Raw genomic sequence first — 15,831 nt, forward strand, 5'->3', positions numbered from 1 at the left:
TTTTTCTTTCGATTTTTTTGCACAAAAACGACGCAACGGCGAAAGAAGATGATGATGAGAGCAACAACAACGAACAACAACAACAGCTTCTGTTGTAGTAGTACTTTCCACAACACTTTGTCTTCTTATTCTTCTGCCAGAAGAGCCCGCTCCTCGGCGAAAGCATCTTCTTCCTCTTCTTCTTCTTTTTCTGCGAAGAAGAAGAGCAGGAGTAGTGTTCTGACGAAAGCGACGACGGGTGACGGTGACGACGAAGATGATGAAAAAAAAGATGTATCGAAATCGAACGACGCGGTGGATAACGCCTTGTTCGGAAGAAAAACGGAGGACGAAGAAGACGGTTTAAAGAAGACGAAGAAGAAACAGTTGGGAAGTAAAGGGGTGAACTTGTTCGACCCGGCGGCGACGCTTTCCCGAGCGCTCACGAAAAGGTTTGGCATCGTCGGTGGGTTGTCTCTCGTGGCCGTGTTGGCGTTAGTGGAAGGCGGGGAGATTGTGAAATCGTTGTTGGAAATCGATAAAGACGTGGACGAGCAATCGGAAACGGTTTCAGAGAGCGGTTTGAAGATAAAAGACGTTCGCATTGGGGGCGGTGGTATGCCGAATAAAGGGAACTTTGTCGGCGTTGAGGTGAAGATGTCCAACGCGGAGGATCCAAACGTCGTGTACGTGGATACGAAGAAAACCGGGAAACCGATCGCGTTTATTTACAAGAGTGGGAAGCCGTTGTTGACGCCATTGTGCGAAGGGATAGTTGAAGGCGTGTCGACGATGAAAAGAGGCGGGATACGCGAGTTAAGAATACCGGCGGAGAAGTTAGGCTTTGGCGCGAACGACGTCGTGTTAGCTGACGGAACCACCAAAATTCCTGGAGGCACGGATTTGTTCGTTCGATTAGAGTTGGTCGATGTCACTTCGTACTATCAATAATTAATTACACAAGGGCTATAATAGGTATATTTTGTTGTATGTATGTAAGAAAATAATATGTGAACCTTAATTCTTTTTAAGCCCACGCTCTTCCCGCGGCGCCGTAGAAATCGTTCAAGTACCCAAGCGCGGCTTCGTCGACGACAACCTTGTCCGCGTTCAAGACGTCGTAGACGTTCAATTTGGTGATATCCGCGTGCACAACTCTCGCCATGTTTCTCGTGGCCAACTCAACCTCTTTTGGCGCATCCTTCGTGATGACGTACGTCTTCTCGTCGTTGACGTTGACCCCCCACGACTTCAAAGCGTCTTGAAACGCCTTGGACTTTGGCACGGTAACGCCAGAGTTGATGCCGTCGACGACAATCATAGAAGAAGCCGCAGATTGAATTGCCGTCGCCATCGCTAATCGTCTCTCTTTCTTGTTCATCTTAATGCTCCAGTCCTTCGGCTTCGGGCCAAACGTAACGCCCCCGCCCGGGAGTAACGGAGATCTCTTCGAACCCAAACGAGCGTTCCCGGTCCCTTTTTGCTTGTACGGCTTTCTACCGCCACCTCGAACTTCACTTTTCGTCAAGGTTGATGCCGTACCCTGTGTTTATGATGATATTACAGTAACAGAAGATTTCAAAGTCAGCGCGTGAGAACATCATGCGCCGTGGAGGTGCGCGATTTCATAAACAAATTTCGCCGCCTCGTGAGGCTGCAGATTTGGGCGCAAAAAGCAAGGAAACGAGATAAGAAAGAGGTTTTTAAGCGAAAAAATTTCGAGACGACGAAATCGGCGGAATCAGTTCCGGTACGACACACTTACCCTTCTCGCGTTTTGTCTAACCATGACGACGTATTTGTGCACAATCCCTTTCGCAACTTCGTTTCTGGCAACCTTCAAATCTAAGTTCGCTTCGCCATTGGAGGAGCCGTCAAACTTCACTTTTCCGACCGATGCGGCATTGACGCAAAATTTCGACGGGGTCGCTCTTCTCGTCGTCGCCGCCGAGGAGGTTGCGGTTTTGTTGTTCAAAGATTGGCCTCTGAACGACGCGCACAAGCTTTGCATGTTTGCAGTGGATGCAGTGAAAGACATTTTTGCGTGTGTATGTATCTACTTCTACTGTTGTTTCCGTACTACAAAAAGTGACGACGATTTTTCTTTCTTTCCCTCTCTCTCTCTCCATTCGCAGACAACAAACACTCTTCTTTCCCTCGTCCTCCTTTTGGTTTTTTCTTTTTGTCTCTTTTCATTTTTGGTTTCTTCTTCCGTCTTCAAAAATAAAATAAAATGAAGCAGACAACCACGGCGACGGTACTCGCGGACAACACGGCGAACGTGCCGACGACTTTAGTCTCTTACTTGCAACGACTGAAAGCTTTGGACGAGACGTCCGCATCTGTCAGCGATAAAGTGCACTCGGAGGTGGAAACTTTCGTTTTACGAGCTTTAGAGACAACAAAAACGAATCAGACGACTGGGAAGGACGACGACAACAACATCAACAACAAAAAACGGAAATTGAACGACGTGGACGAACAAGACGACGACGATTCAGACGAAGAGAGCAGGAAGAAAAAGAAAGAACTTCTCGAGGAACGCATCGACAAGAGCGTGAAATTATGCCTGGAAATCGCGGACGAGAAGTGCGCTTTAGCGGCTCGAGCGTACGATTTAGTCGACGAACACATCACAAAGTTGGACAAAGACTTGAGAGTGTTCGAGGACGAAGCGAGGAACAACACGAACGCGAATCCAAAAAACAAACCGAACGCGCAAGGAGGACAAAACGATAAGAAGAAGGATCAAGTCGGGTCGCCGTATTACGTGAACGAGGCCGATCCGAACGAACCGACGTACTGTTATTGCAAACGCGTGAGTTTCGGCGAGATGGTTGGCTGCGAGAACGATAAATGTAAAATAGAATGGTTTCACTTTTCGTGCGTCGGGTTGGACCCGACCGTAAAGTTGAAAGGGAAATGGTATTGCAAAGAGTGTAAACTGAATATGAAACTCAAGAAGAAATAATTTAGTAATAGAGAGAAAAGAGGAGGAAGTTAGCAGAGAGGGTAGCAGATTAATCGAAGTACGACAAGTAGTATCGATACGCGTAATAATTTTTTAGCATCTTTTAAGAATGAAGCAGAAGAAGAGAAAGTTATCAACGTCAAGAAACAGCTAATGGTTGTAACAGCGCAAACATGGGTCCTTTCGAGTAGGTCGTTTTAGATGTCGTCATCGACGACGACGACGATGATGATGACGATGTTGATGTCGATGACGTTGTCGCGTACATGCACATCTTCAAGTGCGTGTCGTCGTTTTTCATGCTCCACGGTCTCCGTCCTTTTCTCGGCGTCGTTATCTCAGCAACTTCTACGCGCTTCTTTCTATGCACGACGCGATCTTGCGGCTGAAGGACGCGACCCCCAACCATTCCTTCTAAAGTACACCATGTTGATGGATCCAATCGGGTCGTCGCTTTCTGCGGCGACGTATTCTTTTTGCGTTCTTCTATTCGTTGCTTCCTCTCTTCGTTCCTTTGTTCTCGTCGTCGGCGTCGTTCGAGCAAACGCGCTTCGCCAGTCAGCTGTGACAACAGAGATGACGGCGTTTCAATTCCATTAGTGTTGTTCGCTCGTTCGAGAACACCATCCTGTTCAACTTTTATCTTCTTCTTCCTCTTTGTCTCTTTTGTTTCTTCTCTTTGCCCTTCGTTCGTAAGAAGCAGTTTCTTATTTTGGACCAAGTTCAACGCTAAAAGTGTCGTCGTGTTTAAAGACACTTTGTTGTTTTGCGACGACGACATACTCGGCGACGACATTCGTTTCCGGCGGTTTCGATGATACTTTTTACGCGAACGCGTGTGTGTTTTTGTGTATTTCCGGAGAGTCAGTCAAAACACTAACACACGAAGCACCATCAATCGACAACAAACAACTCTATTTTTAGTTCGTGATTTTTGACGACTGTCGTCGTGTATTTTCAAAACTGACATCTTTCGTTGTTTTTATGACAACAACAACAACACCAACAACAGAATTTTGTATCTCGACGCGAGCGAGTAAAATACGAACATATGTTGGACGAGGCCATGTTAGTAGAGAGCGGCGGCGGCGGAAAAAGCGAAACAACAGCGTCTTCTCCTTCTCCTTCTTTGTCTTCTTCTTCTTCTCAGCTCGTCGTGGGGCCTCGATTCTCGCAGGATCTCAGTTTCCTCGTCTTCCCGCAAAACGCCGTCGAATGTGCTCTTTGTCTCACGCTTGCGTTTTTCGCAATCACAGTCTATCATACTTTTTCTTCACATCCCAACGAGTTATTAAAGACGCACATATTTAGCATGACTGGAGCGTTTGGCGTGTGTTTACCACTCGGGGCGTTAATCGCTCTCAAGCTGAGACGGTTTGAGGACTTGAGACGAACGAGAGCGTTGATTGTACACGCGTTCGTTCAATCTCTGGGAATTTTCTTTTTCAGCTGTGGAGTGTGCGCTATTTACGAAAACAAAGTGAGAAAAGGAAGCGATCATTTCACGACGCTACACTCAAAATTCGGTTTATTGACGTTATTCGTGTCCGTGTTCGGAGCGGTGGCGTTTGGGGTGATAGGATTTAAGAAGACCGGGGTCGCGCGGGTTGCGAAAATGAGCGAACACGCCGTCGCGCAAACAAAGAAATATCACCGAAACAGCGGCACGGCTGTCGTGTTGTTATCGTGGGTAACTATAACCTTGGCGTTCCACCACCCGGCCGTTACAGATGCGACGGTCAATTATTTGATAGTCTTTTGGTACATTCTTATGTTAATAGCTGCGACGGCGTTTATAGTAGTAACGAGAGGGCCAGAGCCGACGAGAGTTTTGTAGTCATTTTTGGAGATTTTTAGAGAGTAATAATAGGTTTTAGTTTCACAAATACACTTTACTAATGCTTTTGCTCCTAAGGCTTCTTCTTTATCTTCTTTCCATTTTACATACATCACATGCGCGAGTTGAGCCTAAACCCGCCTTGTTTGTTACACGATCTTCTTCTGTTTCGTTCCTCATTTTTCATCGTCTTCTTTTCGCGACTCGATTATTCTTTCACGCACGTCAATAAGTTGAACGCGATGGTGCCGTCTTTCAATCCTTTCGTCATGAGCGGCATGACCAGAGCGCCTCGCAACGTTTCCGGCCCAGATTTAAACAAACCTAATACCCCTCTCCAAGTCAACGCCGTTTTAATCACCGCTCGCCAAAACGGTCGCACCTCTAAACTCCAATCTTCAGTTTTGATATCTTTCAATCCTTCCGCTTTCATGAGCTTCACGTAATCGTCGCTCGAACACCACGCGGGTAAGTAATAAGCGTCGCAAATTCGTTTCAAAAGTTTCTGCTCGTCTTCTTTTAATTCAGTTTCGTTTTCTTTCAAGTTTCGGTGGCACCAAGTGACGATTAGAATTCGCCCGTTGGGGGCGCACACGCGCGCTAACTCGCCCACAAACTTTTTCTTGTCCGGCATATGTTCTCCTGATTCCATCGAATACACAAAATCGAATTTTCCATCCTCGAAGGGCATTTTTAACGCATCCGCGACTTGTAAGTTGACTTGTTGATCCAAACCTTGCTCCTCTCCGAGACGATTACCTCGAGCGACTTGCACCGGCGACAACGTGACGCCGGTCGCCTTCACGTCCTTCCCCCACTTTCGGGCGAAATATCTCGAGCTTCCACCGAGCCCACACCCGACGTCTAAGACATTCTTCTTATTCGAAATTGACGCCCAATCTAACGCTCTGTCGATCATGTCCACTTGCGCGGCTCGGTGATCGACGCCGTCCGCGGAGCCGTTCGGGTAATACCCGTGGTGCAAATGGTCGCCCCAAATTTCCTCCCATAACGGCGTGCTCTGATCGTAGAAAGCCGCGATGCCTTCGTTTAACTTATCGTCCTCTTTCTTCGTTTTAATCAGAGGTTCGACCAACCGTTCGAAAGCGACGCCACTGCCTTCAGAGGAGGACGACGAGGCACTGTCCGCGTTCGCGCGAAGACGACGACGAGAGGCGGAGAGTTCGTTATTCCGCCTCGAAAGAAACAATAATCGATTATTCGTATTACTGTTAGTACCACTGTTGTTTTTACTTCCTCGAACGAGAGAAGGAGATCGGTGCATCATCGAGGATGATGATGAAATCGTACCACTCATTATCGTCGTGATGTTGATTATTGTTTCCCGAAGAATGATGTGATGTTCTTGTTCGTTGTTGCTTCTGAAATGACTCTTACAAGAGCGTTTTTTTTGAGGGTCGCCTCGAGTGAAAACTCTTCGCTCAAAATTTGTCAAATTATGCCTCAAAATCAGTTCAGACGTTGCACTTGAAACCACTCAAAATTGCGCTTCATTCATTCAATACTACATTTCTCTAATAATAATAATAATATTCATGGAAGCATCAACGACGACGAGTGCATCAAAAACACCCGCAGATTTCTTAAAATCTATCCGAGGGAAACGAGTCGTCGTGAAGTTAAACTCTGGAGTGGATTATCGAGGTATTTTGATAGAGTGAATGAATTTTGCTGTCTCACAAGGACGGAGAAAAAAGGAGATCGTTCGTTCGTTCGTTCGTTTGTTATTATACTTCTACACGACGACGCTTGTACACATCAATCGCGGTGTTGTTCGTGACATTGACACATCTTCTTCTTCTTCTTCTTTTTGAAAAACAGGAATTTTAGCGTGCTTAGACGGATACATGAACATTGCAATGGAACACACAGAGGTACGTACTGATTGTCGTCTTTTCTCGTAAAAGCAACGAGTTTTTAGAGAATCGCGCCATACTACTGAAACTAACGCAACATTTTTCTTCTCTTCATCTCGATAAAACAGGAATACGTCAACGGTCAGCTTAAGAACAAATACGGCGACGCGTTCATCAGAGGAAACAACGTTTTGTACATCTCTCTCGCCAAGTAGTTTAGTTTTCAATCGCTCGGCGCTCGCGAGAGAATAACGTTAAATAAAAATAGCCGTGGTTGTATAAGTAGTCTTACGTAGAAGAAGAAGAAGAAGAAGAAAAGGAAGAAGAATTTTGTACTGCGCTATAATAGTATGCATATGCACGCGCGTTATTGTTGTCCTCTCTTTGTGTGCTAATGTTTTTGTCTCGGCTGCGCGTTCTTTCTTTTTCTTCTCCACGAGTACCTTCAAAACTACACTTTATGTTTGTGGTGGAGGCTTTTTTTTGTCTTTGACCAAAAATTCGTCCAAACGGCAAAAGCACAAAACTTTCTTCCGATCGCCACATTCTTTTGTTTGGTTCGGTACGTTGTTTACACTACGTTGTCTCTTTCTTTTCGATCATCCCGTCGACGTCAACGAAGGGACGATCTCTTTTCGCGTTCGTCTCGTCTCGCCTTGTTGCGATCGGCGCAAAACGTCTCCTCGTTCTCGCGGGGAAAGAGGTGGAAAGATTATATACTCTTTTTGCGCGCCAAAAAAAGAAAGCTCCTTCCTCCTCTGTTGTTTGTGTTGTTGTCGTCGTGTGATCTCTCTTCTTTTTATAACTACTTATGAATTATATTCGCGCGGGCTCCTTGGGCTTCTTCTCTTTTGTTCTTTTATTGCCTTCTCGTGGTTCAAACCGTCGAGTCGTCGTCGTCGGGAGGAGTCGTCTTCTCTCGTCGATCCTTTCTCTCTCTTTCACTCACACGCGCTCTCTTTCATCACTCTTAAAAAACAGGCACCTTCTCGAAGCGTCGATCGATCAACTTCTCCAAACAGAAGACACACACAATTTATTTTCGTACATTTTTTTGAATAGAGTAAAAAAAAGAATAATAAAAAGAAACGTATTATAAACATGGCTGAAGATGCTGAAGTTTCCGCGCTCGTGTGCGATAACGGTTCCGGTATGGTCAAAGCTGGTTTCGCCGGCGACGACGCGCCGAGAGCCGTCTTTCCGTCCATCGTTGGTCGCCCGAGACACCAAGGCGTGATGGTCGGCATGGGCCAAAAAGACTCATACGTCGGCGACGAGGCGCAAAGTAAGAGAGGTATTTTGACGTTGAAGTATCCGATCGAACACGGTATTGTCACTAACTGGGACGATATGGAAAAGATCTGGCACCATACCTTCTACAACGAACTGCGGGTCGCTCCGGAAGAACATCCGGTTCTTTTGACCGAAGCGCCGATGAACCCGAAAGCGAACCGCGAAAAGATGTGTCAAATCATGTTTGAAACGTTCAACGTCCCGGCGATGTACGTTTCTATTCAAGCGGTGTTGTCTTTGTACGCCTCTGGTCGTACGACTGGTATCGTTTTGGATTGCGGTGATGGTGTGTCGCACACCGTGCCAATCTACGAAGGGTACGCTTTGCCGCACGCCATCTCTAGAATCGATCTCGCCGGTAGAGATTTGACTGATTACATGGTGAAAATTTTAACTGAAAGAGGCTATTCGTTCACGACGACCGCGGAGAAGGAAATCGTTCGCGATATTAAGGAAAAGTTGGCGTACGTCGCCAAGGATTTTGAGGAAGAAATGGCCACGGCGGAAGGCTCCTCCTCTTTGGAGAAATCGTACGAGTTACCGGATGGTCAAGTCATCACGATTGGTTCGGAAAGATTCCGTTGCCCGGAAGTGTTGTTCCAACCGTCTATGTTAGGTATGGAAGCGGCGGGGATCCACGAAACGACGTACAACTCTATCATGAAGTGTGACGTTGATATTCGTAAGGACTTGTACGCGAACATTGTTTTGTCTGGCGGGACAACCATGTTCCCGGGTATCGCCGATAGAGTCTCAAAGGAGTTGACCGCTTTAGCGCCGTCCTCTATGAAGATTAAGGTTGTCGCGCCGCCGGAGAGAAAGTATTCCGTGTGGATTGGTGGTTCTATTTTGGCGTCTTTGTCCACGTTTCAGCAAATGTGGATCGCGAAGTCTGAATACGACGAGGCTGGACCTTCTATTGTGCACAGAAAATGCTTTTAATCAAACGAAGAAACTCCTATTACTTACACATACGCTTTTAAAAATATAAATGAGAAGAAGACATAGTTACTTGTAAAAGCGCGTGAGCTCGTTCTCCTTCTTTCTTTCTTTCTATATAACGTTTGTTTTCGATTTAGTATTACACAGCAACAGCTTATTAATAAGACCCTCTCATTTTTCTACTCTTACTTTTTTTCTCTTTCTCTTTCTCGGACACTCTGGATACTACTACTTACATGTCTTCGATCGCTTCGTTAATCTCCTCTATCGTAATCGTGCTGTCATCCCCGGCAAAATCATTATCATCGGTGAGAAAAAGCATGCAGTGACACTCCTTTCGCTCGCGCATCGGGATGCACGGGCAGTTCCAGAAACCAGCCTTCACTTCGGCTTCTTTATCGTCGTAGTGACGGCACGGGCACAGCGGCGAGCCGAGAGTATCTTTGTGCTCGGCTAAACCTGTTTCATTAAAAGCAGCGGGACAAAGAGGAGAAAAGGAAATCAGTAGGATGATACAAATGAGATCGTGCGATAGTTATCTCGATCGTCATCATCATCGAGTGAATGCCCCCTCGTGAAGAGAATTTTTTCTTCTCTTCCTCTCTTTGGGTCGGAGATACACGCACAAACAGAGGGAAAAAAGCAATCGGAAAACAAACCGAAAGATAACGAAGAGGTTTGTGTGATAGATAAAAACGTACCCTGAATGACAACTGCGGTGACAGATTTGTCCATGCAAAACTTCGTTCCACTCGATCGCGCGTATTGTTCCGAAAACTTTCTCATGATCTCCAAGTTCTTCGCCGTAGGACCTTCGCATTTCGTCACCAGAGACACCTTCGATGACGAGGAAGAGTGACGTGATGCCATTCTGGTGGCCCTGTTCACGCGAACGGAGGAGGTGAACGCGGAGGAGGATCGCGCGGTCAAGGACGTTTGGGAAATAGCAAAGCTCATTTTAAATGCGTGATGAATAGTAAATGCGTGTGTATGTGTGTATATATGTGAAATATATATACGAGATAATATGCGCGCGCGATATGTCTTTCTTTGAAGGATTAGTGAAAGAGGAGTTCTATCTTGTTTTTTTGTGATACGAGTACACGTCGGCCATTTTTTCCTCTTCTTTCTCACTCCTGCTCTCTTTTCTGACAAAAAGGTCTGATTTTACTAAAAAAAAGGATGGGAAGTATACCACCACGTACTCCTTTAGTAATAATAATAGTAAGAAGAAAATATATGCGCGTAGTAGGTACCAGAAGAGGTTATGATGAATCGATCATAATAGTAGTATTAATAATAATAATGATATTCTCTTTTTTTTATTCGAGCGAACACGTGGCCCCGGCGGCGACAATTTTCGCCATCATAGCCTCAGCGTCGGCTTTCGAAAGACCTTTCTTCAAGACACACGGCGCGCCTTCGACTAAATCTTTCGCCTCTTTTAATCCAAGTTCAGTAGCTGCGCGGACTTCTTTGATGACCTTAATCTTCGAGCTCGCGTCAAAGGCATCGAGCTTGAGAGAAAACTCCGTTTGCGCAGCCTCCGGAGCCTGGGCGTCCCCGCCCCCGGCGTCTCCGCCCCCGGCGGCTACGTTTCCGCCGCTGCCTCCTCCTCCACCCATACCCATGCTACCACCGCCCATACCATATAACTGTTGGTCACTAATGCCCATTTTCTCTTGTAAAATGTTCCCCAAATCATTAATCTCTAACATGTTTAATTTCACAATCTCTTCGGCGAGTTTTAGTATTTTACTCGAAGGCGGCGTCGTGTTTTCACCCTTCGATAAATCAACGACGACGGTATCGTCGTCGACTACTGCTGGTTTTGCCCCTTCTTCTCCTCCTTCCGAGGAGAAAGATTTCGTCGCAGACGTGGAAATCCATTTTCTAGTGTTACTACCGCGTCTCGCGAACGAAGAGGTGGAGGAGGAGGACTTTGTAAACGAGGACGACGACGCTCGATCGCGTTGGAGACCTTTTTTCTCCACAACAGAGAAGGCCGATCGAAATTCGCTTCGAGAAGAAGAGGAAGAAGAGGAATAGAGAGAGGAAAGCACTCTCGATGATGCAGTGAAAGAGGAAGAGGAAGAGAAGGATGCTGATGCTGCTGCTGATGATGATGCTGCTGCTGATGATGACGCAGACAACAACAGGCCTCGTCCTCGTCGCGCGACCGTATTCATTTTTTTTGTTTCCTTTTTTTTAACTCTTTGGAGGGGGGATGATGTGTGAAGAATTTGACTGATGAAAAAAAAGAAGAGAAAAAGAAAAAAAAAGGGACAAAAAACCGCTTCACTCTCAAACCTAATTTTGTTGAGGGAGGTCACCAAAGTATCGAAGCTTTATTCTAAATTCGGGTGGAACCCCCGCCAACCGATTTCTGATACATAAAGAGAAAGAGCACACGATGAGGACGGGAAGCACCACCGGCGGCACGTCCTCGTCCTTCGCCTCCAGAAGAAGAGAATTTTACGCGACTACTACTACTTCTTCGTCGTCGAAGATGATGATGATGCATGTAATGAATATGGAAAGGAGGAGCGGATTAAAAAAAGGAGGAGATAAAATGACTCATCAGCGGCGGCGTTTGGAAAAGACGACCACCACGAGCGCGTTCTTCTCCTCTCCAGCACCTCCCGCGGAAGAAGAAGAAGAAAAAGAAGAGGGGGATTTTTTAACCTCGTCATCGAAGAACTCGCTCTCCGTGACCGTGGAAAATCCATCGCCATCATCATCGATGAGTAAAAATAGTAGAAAGAATCAGTGCACGAAAGTGTTCGTCGAAGGCCCGAACCGACGAGGCGAGTTGGCGTCCATCGCGTCTTCGCTGACCTCGTACGGGGTGGATATCATCTTCGCCGAAGCCGAAGCGATCGGCTGCGTGGTAGATTACTATTACGATGCTGCTTCTGTATCCACAAAGAAGAAAAAGAACGGTAGCGTTGCATCGAACGAGTCGACGACGACGACGACGAGAAGCCCTTCGTCCTCCTCTTCTCAGGAGGAGGAGGAGGAGGAGGAGGAGGAGATTTCGTGCGCGAAGAATATTTTTTGGGTGCAACTGAACGACAAGATGCTGGACGAGACGCAACAGGAAGATTTGCGCGCGTTCTTACAAGACTCGCTGCTACCGGAAAACAATCCCACAATCGACGGCGAGACGAGCACGACTCAAACGACCGAAGACTTGTTCAAAAAGTACACGCCGGAGTTGACGCCGGAAAAGTTGTCGGGGACATACGTTGGAACGACGGAGAAAGTTCTCGCGAAGAATAAAGAGCAATTATCCACGATGCCGAATATTTATGGACAAGCGGCGATGAGCGAGTTAAAATTGCTCCGGAAGAAACCAAACGCGCGACAGTTATTGTCGTCAGAGGCGAGAAAAGAGTCCGAAGCGGTTGTGCGAAGCGCGCAGCAGTTGGAATTGGCCGCCGCCGAACTTGCCGCTTCTGCCGCTGCGCTCGTTTCAATCGAACGTAAATCCGCGCAGCTAGAGTGCGATATGTTCGACGAAGAAGGTAAAATTTTGTCGAAAGAAGCGGAAGAAGAGTGCATGAAAGTAGATGAAGGAAGAAGCGATCTGCGCGCACTCTTTGAAAGAAGAATGGCGGCGATGGAAGCCGCGCTCGCGACGAGAGATCGGGTTAGAGATAGCATGAGAAAACCGTTCGGGGCGAACGGCGAGAAATCAAAAAACGCGTACGAAGATGCTGCCGCAGCCGCTGCGTTGAGACCGCCGGATTCCCCATCGATAACTGTTGATGCGGACTTTCTAGCCTCCGAAGCGTTTCAGAAGTTCGCCGAGGAAACGGACACGGTGGTGCCGTACTTGGACGATTTGGATTTACGACGAACCAGAGCACAACGAATATCTCCCACGAAGGAGCTGAAAGAAGCTTTAGTCGACAAGCGTTTGATCGATGTCAGAGAAAATGCAGTAAAGGAAGAGGAACTCACGGTGACGCAACCGCCACTTTTTTCGCCGCTCGCGAGACCTTTGCCCTCCACGCCGTGCGGAAACGGAAAGGAAATTATTCTGCAAGGATTCAATTGGGAATCGTGTCGCTCGGGCGAGAAGTTCTCTCAAACGTGGTACGACCGCATCATAGAAGAGTCTTCGGATATAGCCAGAGCTGGATTTACCGCGGTTTGGATGCCACCACCGACGACATCCGTTTCTAAAGAAGGATACATGCCGACTGATTTTTACAACTTGAACACGTTTTACGGTTCCGAAGAAGAGTTGAAGGAGTGCGTGAAAACACTGAACGAAAAAAGCATAACTGCGGTCGCGGATATCGTAATCAATCATCGATGCGCGACTCAGCAAGATGAACAAGGACGGTGGAACATTTACGAAGGAAAATTGGCTTGGGATCAGTCGGCGATTTGCTCGGGCAATCCCGCGTTTGGCGGCACCGGGAACCCGAAGACGGGGGAAGATTACGGTCCGGCGCCGAACATCGACCACAGAAACGAGTCCATCCGAAACGACATAAAAGAGTGGCTAAACTATTTGAGAGATGAGATTGGATTCCGCGGTTGGAGATTTGATTTCGTTAAAGGATATAACGGGGTGTATTCCGGCGAGTACGTAGAAGCGACGAGACCGTTTTTAGCTTTTGGAGAGTTTTGGGACACGTGCTCGTACACGGACGGTATTTTAGAGTACGATCAAAGAAATCACAGACAACGAACGTGCAACTGGGTGGATGCGTCCGGTGGTAACACAGCCGCTTTCGATTTCACCACAAAAGGTGTCTTGCAAGAAGCGTGCGCAAAGGGAGAATATTGGAGGTTGATGGATCCAGACGGTCGACCGCCTGGATTGTGCGGCATATGGCCGTCACGAGCGGTGCTCTTCCTCGAAAATCACGATACCGGATCAACTTTACAGCATTGGCCGTTTCCATCACACAAATTGGAAGAAGGCTACGCGTACATTTTGACGCATCCTGGAACGCCGACTATTTTTTACGACCACTGGACTGCTAAAGAAACAGTCATGGTTGATGGGACGCAGGCGGCGAACGGACAGTTACGAGAGTGTATCGAAACACTCATTAAAATACGAAAGCGAGTTGGTATCTCTTCTCGAAGCGCGATACAGATCATGGACTCTATCAATGCGGCCAAAGGTTACGCCGCACGCATCGGAGCGCGCAGAAACGTTAACTCGACGAACAAAGTCACCGAAGGCGCGTCTTCGGATCTCGATCCTGACGAACCGTCCATCTGTATGAAGATAGGATACGACGAATGGTCACCGAATCAAACTCAAGTCGGTGGTCGAGAATGGAAATGCGTGGCATCTGGAGAAGGCTGGGCGGTTTGGGAAGACAAGGCGTTTATGAGCGAAGAAGATGCGTTATGAATAGAATGCAAAAATAGTTTAAACGTAGAAAACAAAATAGCTCGCAATATATATAAGTACATGTGAAACAAAAGATAGATTCGACGACAATGCCAAAGAGTAAAATCTGTTATCATCATTACAAAGCGCAACGCTAAACTCAAATTCTAAATTCAGAACATAAACATGTCATCAAGCGAAAAAAAAACTACTCCTCTTACGAAAAGCTGCTTCTCTCTCCCCGTCTTTTTTGTTGTTGAAAAAATCTCGGTATAAGTGAACTACACTATACTACGCGCGCGCGTAGTATTTAGTAGAAGCCGAAGCCCTTGGCCGCGTTGGTCAAGACGTTCGCGTGAACCGGGTCCGCGGTGTGCGCAGTCCAGTTGGCGATCGGACCTTCTTGGGTCGCCAAGGCTTGCATGATGCAGCCCAACCACGCGAACATGGACAATCTGCAGTGCTTCAATTCCTTGATCTTCAACTCTTCCAAGTCACCAGATTCGGCCAAGCCCAACGGGTCGAATCGACCACCCGGGGAGACGTCACCCGCGACGAGTCCGTCGTCAAACGGGTTGGCCGCCAAGCCAGTTCTGTACGCTTCGGCACCGCCAACCAAGATGGTTTCGATGATCAAAACGTTCCAGAAGGACGGGTAGCCAGAGCCTTCCGGCGCCAACGGGGCGACGGCGCCCGGGAACTTGTCCGCGACGGCGGTGCAGTCATCCGGGGTGCACAAGGTACCGGCGGTGAACCACGGGATACCGGTGCCGTTCTCGGCGGCCCAGGCGCCAGTGACGCCCAATTGGGCCCATCTGCCGTGGATGATTTCACGCTCGGCGTTCTTTTCGTTGCCAAACGGGATGATCGGGGATTCGCCCCCACCCGGGTAAGTACCGAATTCCGGGTAGATGTCAGCCTTGACAACCTTGGAGATGGACTTGGACTGTTTTTTTTATTTATTTAAGAGAAAGAAGGAAACGATCCGGTCAGTCAAAAATCTCTTTCCATTTTTTGTTTTTTTTCATCTCTTTTGGACGACAAGGGAGCGTATCTCAGAACAAGTATCTCGAAAGGGATACGCGCTATCTTCGTCTGAAAATACAAACGCGGAGAGAAAGGATGCACGATGCGTACAATTCGCGATAAAACGCGCACATAAAGAAGAAAAGGGTGCACGTGTGCCCTCTCGTTCATATTCGGAGCGTTTCGTGAACATTTGGTGCATCTCACGAGCGCGCGCGCGTCAAAAGAAATGTTACACATTTTCGACGATGATGTTCATCATCTCCCATCGCCATCCTCCTCCTCATCGCGAAGAAGAAGAAGAAGAAGAAGAAGGATAATAAAGATCAAAAAGTAAAGAAGAAGAAGTAAAACGTACCTGAACCTTGGTGGCCTTGAGGCCGGCGATGGACGCGATTTGTTGAGTAGCAGCAAACATTGTTTGTAAGTAGGTGTTTTGTTGTTGTGTGTCTTAAGACGTGTGCGAGTATGAGGAATGAGAGAGACTTTTCAGAGGGAAAAGAACCCATCGAAAGATTTGATTTGCCTTTTTTTCATTTTTCAT

At 47.2% G+C, this 15,831-nt stretch overlaps 12 protein-coding genes across 12 annotated transcripts; 6 read left to right on the forward strand and 6 right to left on the reverse strand.

The window, feature by feature from the left end:
* Positions 1 to 48: 48 nt before the first annotated feature.
* On the forward strand, positions 49 to 930 carry Bathy07g04640 (predicted protein; the record flags this gene model as incomplete). Its single annotated transcript, XM_007512060.1, has 1 exon — positions 49 to 930. The coding sequence occupies one exon, from the start codon at positions 49 to 51 to the stop codon at positions 928 to 930; it is 882 nt and encodes a 293-aa protein (XP_007512122.1).
* A 76-nt stretch (positions 931 to 1,006) lies between these two features.
* Bathy07g04650 (50S ribosomal protein L4) lies at positions 1,007 to 2,017 on the reverse strand (the record flags this gene model as incomplete). The annotated part of the gene is made up of 2 exons (XM_007512067.1): positions 1,007 to 1,522; positions 1,745 to 2,017. The coding sequence occupies 2 exons, from the start codon at positions 2,015 to 2,017 to the stop codon at positions 1,007 to 1,009; spliced, it is 789 nt and encodes a 262-aa protein (XP_007512129.1).
* Positions 2,018 to 2,212: 195 nt separating this feature from the next.
* Bathy07g04660 (inhibitor of growth protein 2) lies at positions 2,213 to 2,950 on the forward strand (the record flags this gene model as incomplete). Its single annotated transcript, XM_007512198.1, has 1 exon — positions 2,213 to 2,950. One exon carries the CDS (start codon positions 2,213 to 2,215, stop codon positions 2,948 to 2,950), a length of 738 nt encoding a protein of 245 aa, XP_007512260.1.
* A 139-nt stretch (positions 2,951 to 3,089) lies between these two features.
* Positions 3,090 to 3,731, reverse strand: Bathy07g04670 (unknown protein; the record flags this gene model as incomplete). Its single annotated transcript, XM_007511813.1, has 1 exon — positions 3,090 to 3,731. One exon carries the CDS (start codon positions 3,729 to 3,731, stop codon positions 3,090 to 3,092), a length of 642 nt encoding a protein of 213 aa, XP_007511875.1.
* A 270-nt stretch (positions 3,732 to 4,001) lies between these two features.
* On the forward strand, positions 4,002 to 4,787 carry Bathy07g04680 (predicted protein; the record flags this gene model as incomplete). Its single annotated transcript, XM_007512159.1, has 1 exon — positions 4,002 to 4,787. The coding sequence occupies one exon, from the start codon at positions 4,002 to 4,004 to the stop codon at positions 4,785 to 4,787; it is 786 nt and encodes a 261-aa protein (XP_007512221.1).
* Positions 4,788 to 4,995: 208 nt separating this feature from the next.
* Positions 4,996 to 6,105, reverse strand: Bathy07g04690 (gamma-tocopherol methyltransferase; the record flags this gene model as incomplete). Its single annotated transcript, XM_007511946.1, has 1 exon — positions 4,996 to 6,105. One exon carries the CDS (start codon positions 6,103 to 6,105, stop codon positions 4,996 to 4,998), a length of 1,110 nt encoding a protein of 369 aa, XP_007512008.1.
* A 238-nt stretch (positions 6,106 to 6,343) lies between these two features.
* On the forward strand, positions 6,344 to 6,879 carry Bathy07g04700 (U6 snRNA-associated Sm-like protein LSm6; the record flags this gene model as incomplete). The annotated part of the gene is made up of 3 exons (XM_007511863.1): positions 6,344 to 6,452; positions 6,630 to 6,682; positions 6,793 to 6,879. 3 exons carry the CDS (start codon positions 6,344 to 6,346, stop codon positions 6,877 to 6,879), a joined length of 249 nt encoding a protein of 82 aa, XP_007511925.1.
* An 886-nt stretch (positions 6,880 to 7,765) lies between these two features.
* Positions 7,766 to 8,899, forward strand: Bathy07g04710 (actin; the record flags this gene model as incomplete). Its single annotated transcript, XM_007511902.1, has 1 exon — positions 7,766 to 8,899. One exon carries the CDS (start codon positions 7,766 to 7,768, stop codon positions 8,897 to 8,899), a length of 1,134 nt encoding a protein of 377 aa, XP_007511964.1.
* A 232-nt stretch (positions 8,900 to 9,131) lies between these two features.
* Bathy07g04720 (ferredoxin-thioredoxin reductase catalytic chain) lies at positions 9,132 to 9,856 on the reverse strand (the record flags this gene model as incomplete). Its single annotated transcript, XM_007511890.1, has 2 exons — positions 9,132 to 9,358; positions 9,601 to 9,856. 2 exons carry the CDS (start codon positions 9,854 to 9,856, stop codon positions 9,132 to 9,134), a joined length of 483 nt encoding a protein of 160 aa, XP_007511952.1.
* A 365-nt stretch (positions 9,857 to 10,221) lies between these two features.
* Bathy07g04730 (predicted protein) lies at positions 10,222 to 11,088 on the reverse strand (the record flags this gene model as incomplete). The annotated part of the gene is made up of 1 exon (XM_007512020.1): positions 10,222 to 11,088. The coding sequence occupies one exon, from the start codon at positions 11,086 to 11,088 to the stop codon at positions 10,222 to 10,224; it is 867 nt and encodes a 288-aa protein (XP_007512082.1).
* A 224-nt stretch (positions 11,089 to 11,312) lies between these two features.
* On the forward strand, positions 11,313 to 14,282 carry Bathy07g04740 (predicted protein; the record flags this gene model as incomplete). The annotated part of the gene is made up of 1 exon (XM_007511912.1): positions 11,313 to 14,282. The coding sequence occupies one exon, from the start codon at positions 11,313 to 11,315 to the stop codon at positions 14,280 to 14,282; it is 2,970 nt and encodes a 989-aa protein (XP_007511974.1).
* A 289-nt stretch (positions 14,283 to 14,571) lies between these two features.
* Bathy07g04750 (prasinophyte specific chlorophyll a/b-binding protein, chloroplast precursor) lies at positions 14,572 to 15,705 on the reverse strand (the record flags this gene model as incomplete). The annotated part of the gene is made up of 2 exons (XM_007511926.1): positions 14,572 to 15,207; positions 15,646 to 15,705. 2 exons carry the CDS (start codon positions 15,703 to 15,705, stop codon positions 14,572 to 14,574), a joined length of 696 nt encoding a protein of 231 aa, XP_007511988.1.
* Positions 15,706 to 15,831: the final 126 nt, after the last annotated feature.

This window comes from Bathycoccus prasinos (assembly GCF_002220235.1).
Source record: "Bathycoccus prasinos genomic : Chromosome_7".
NCBI lineage: Eukaryota > Viridiplantae > Chlorophyta > Mamiellophyceae > Mamiellales > Bathycoccaceae > Bathycoccus > Bathycoccus prasinos.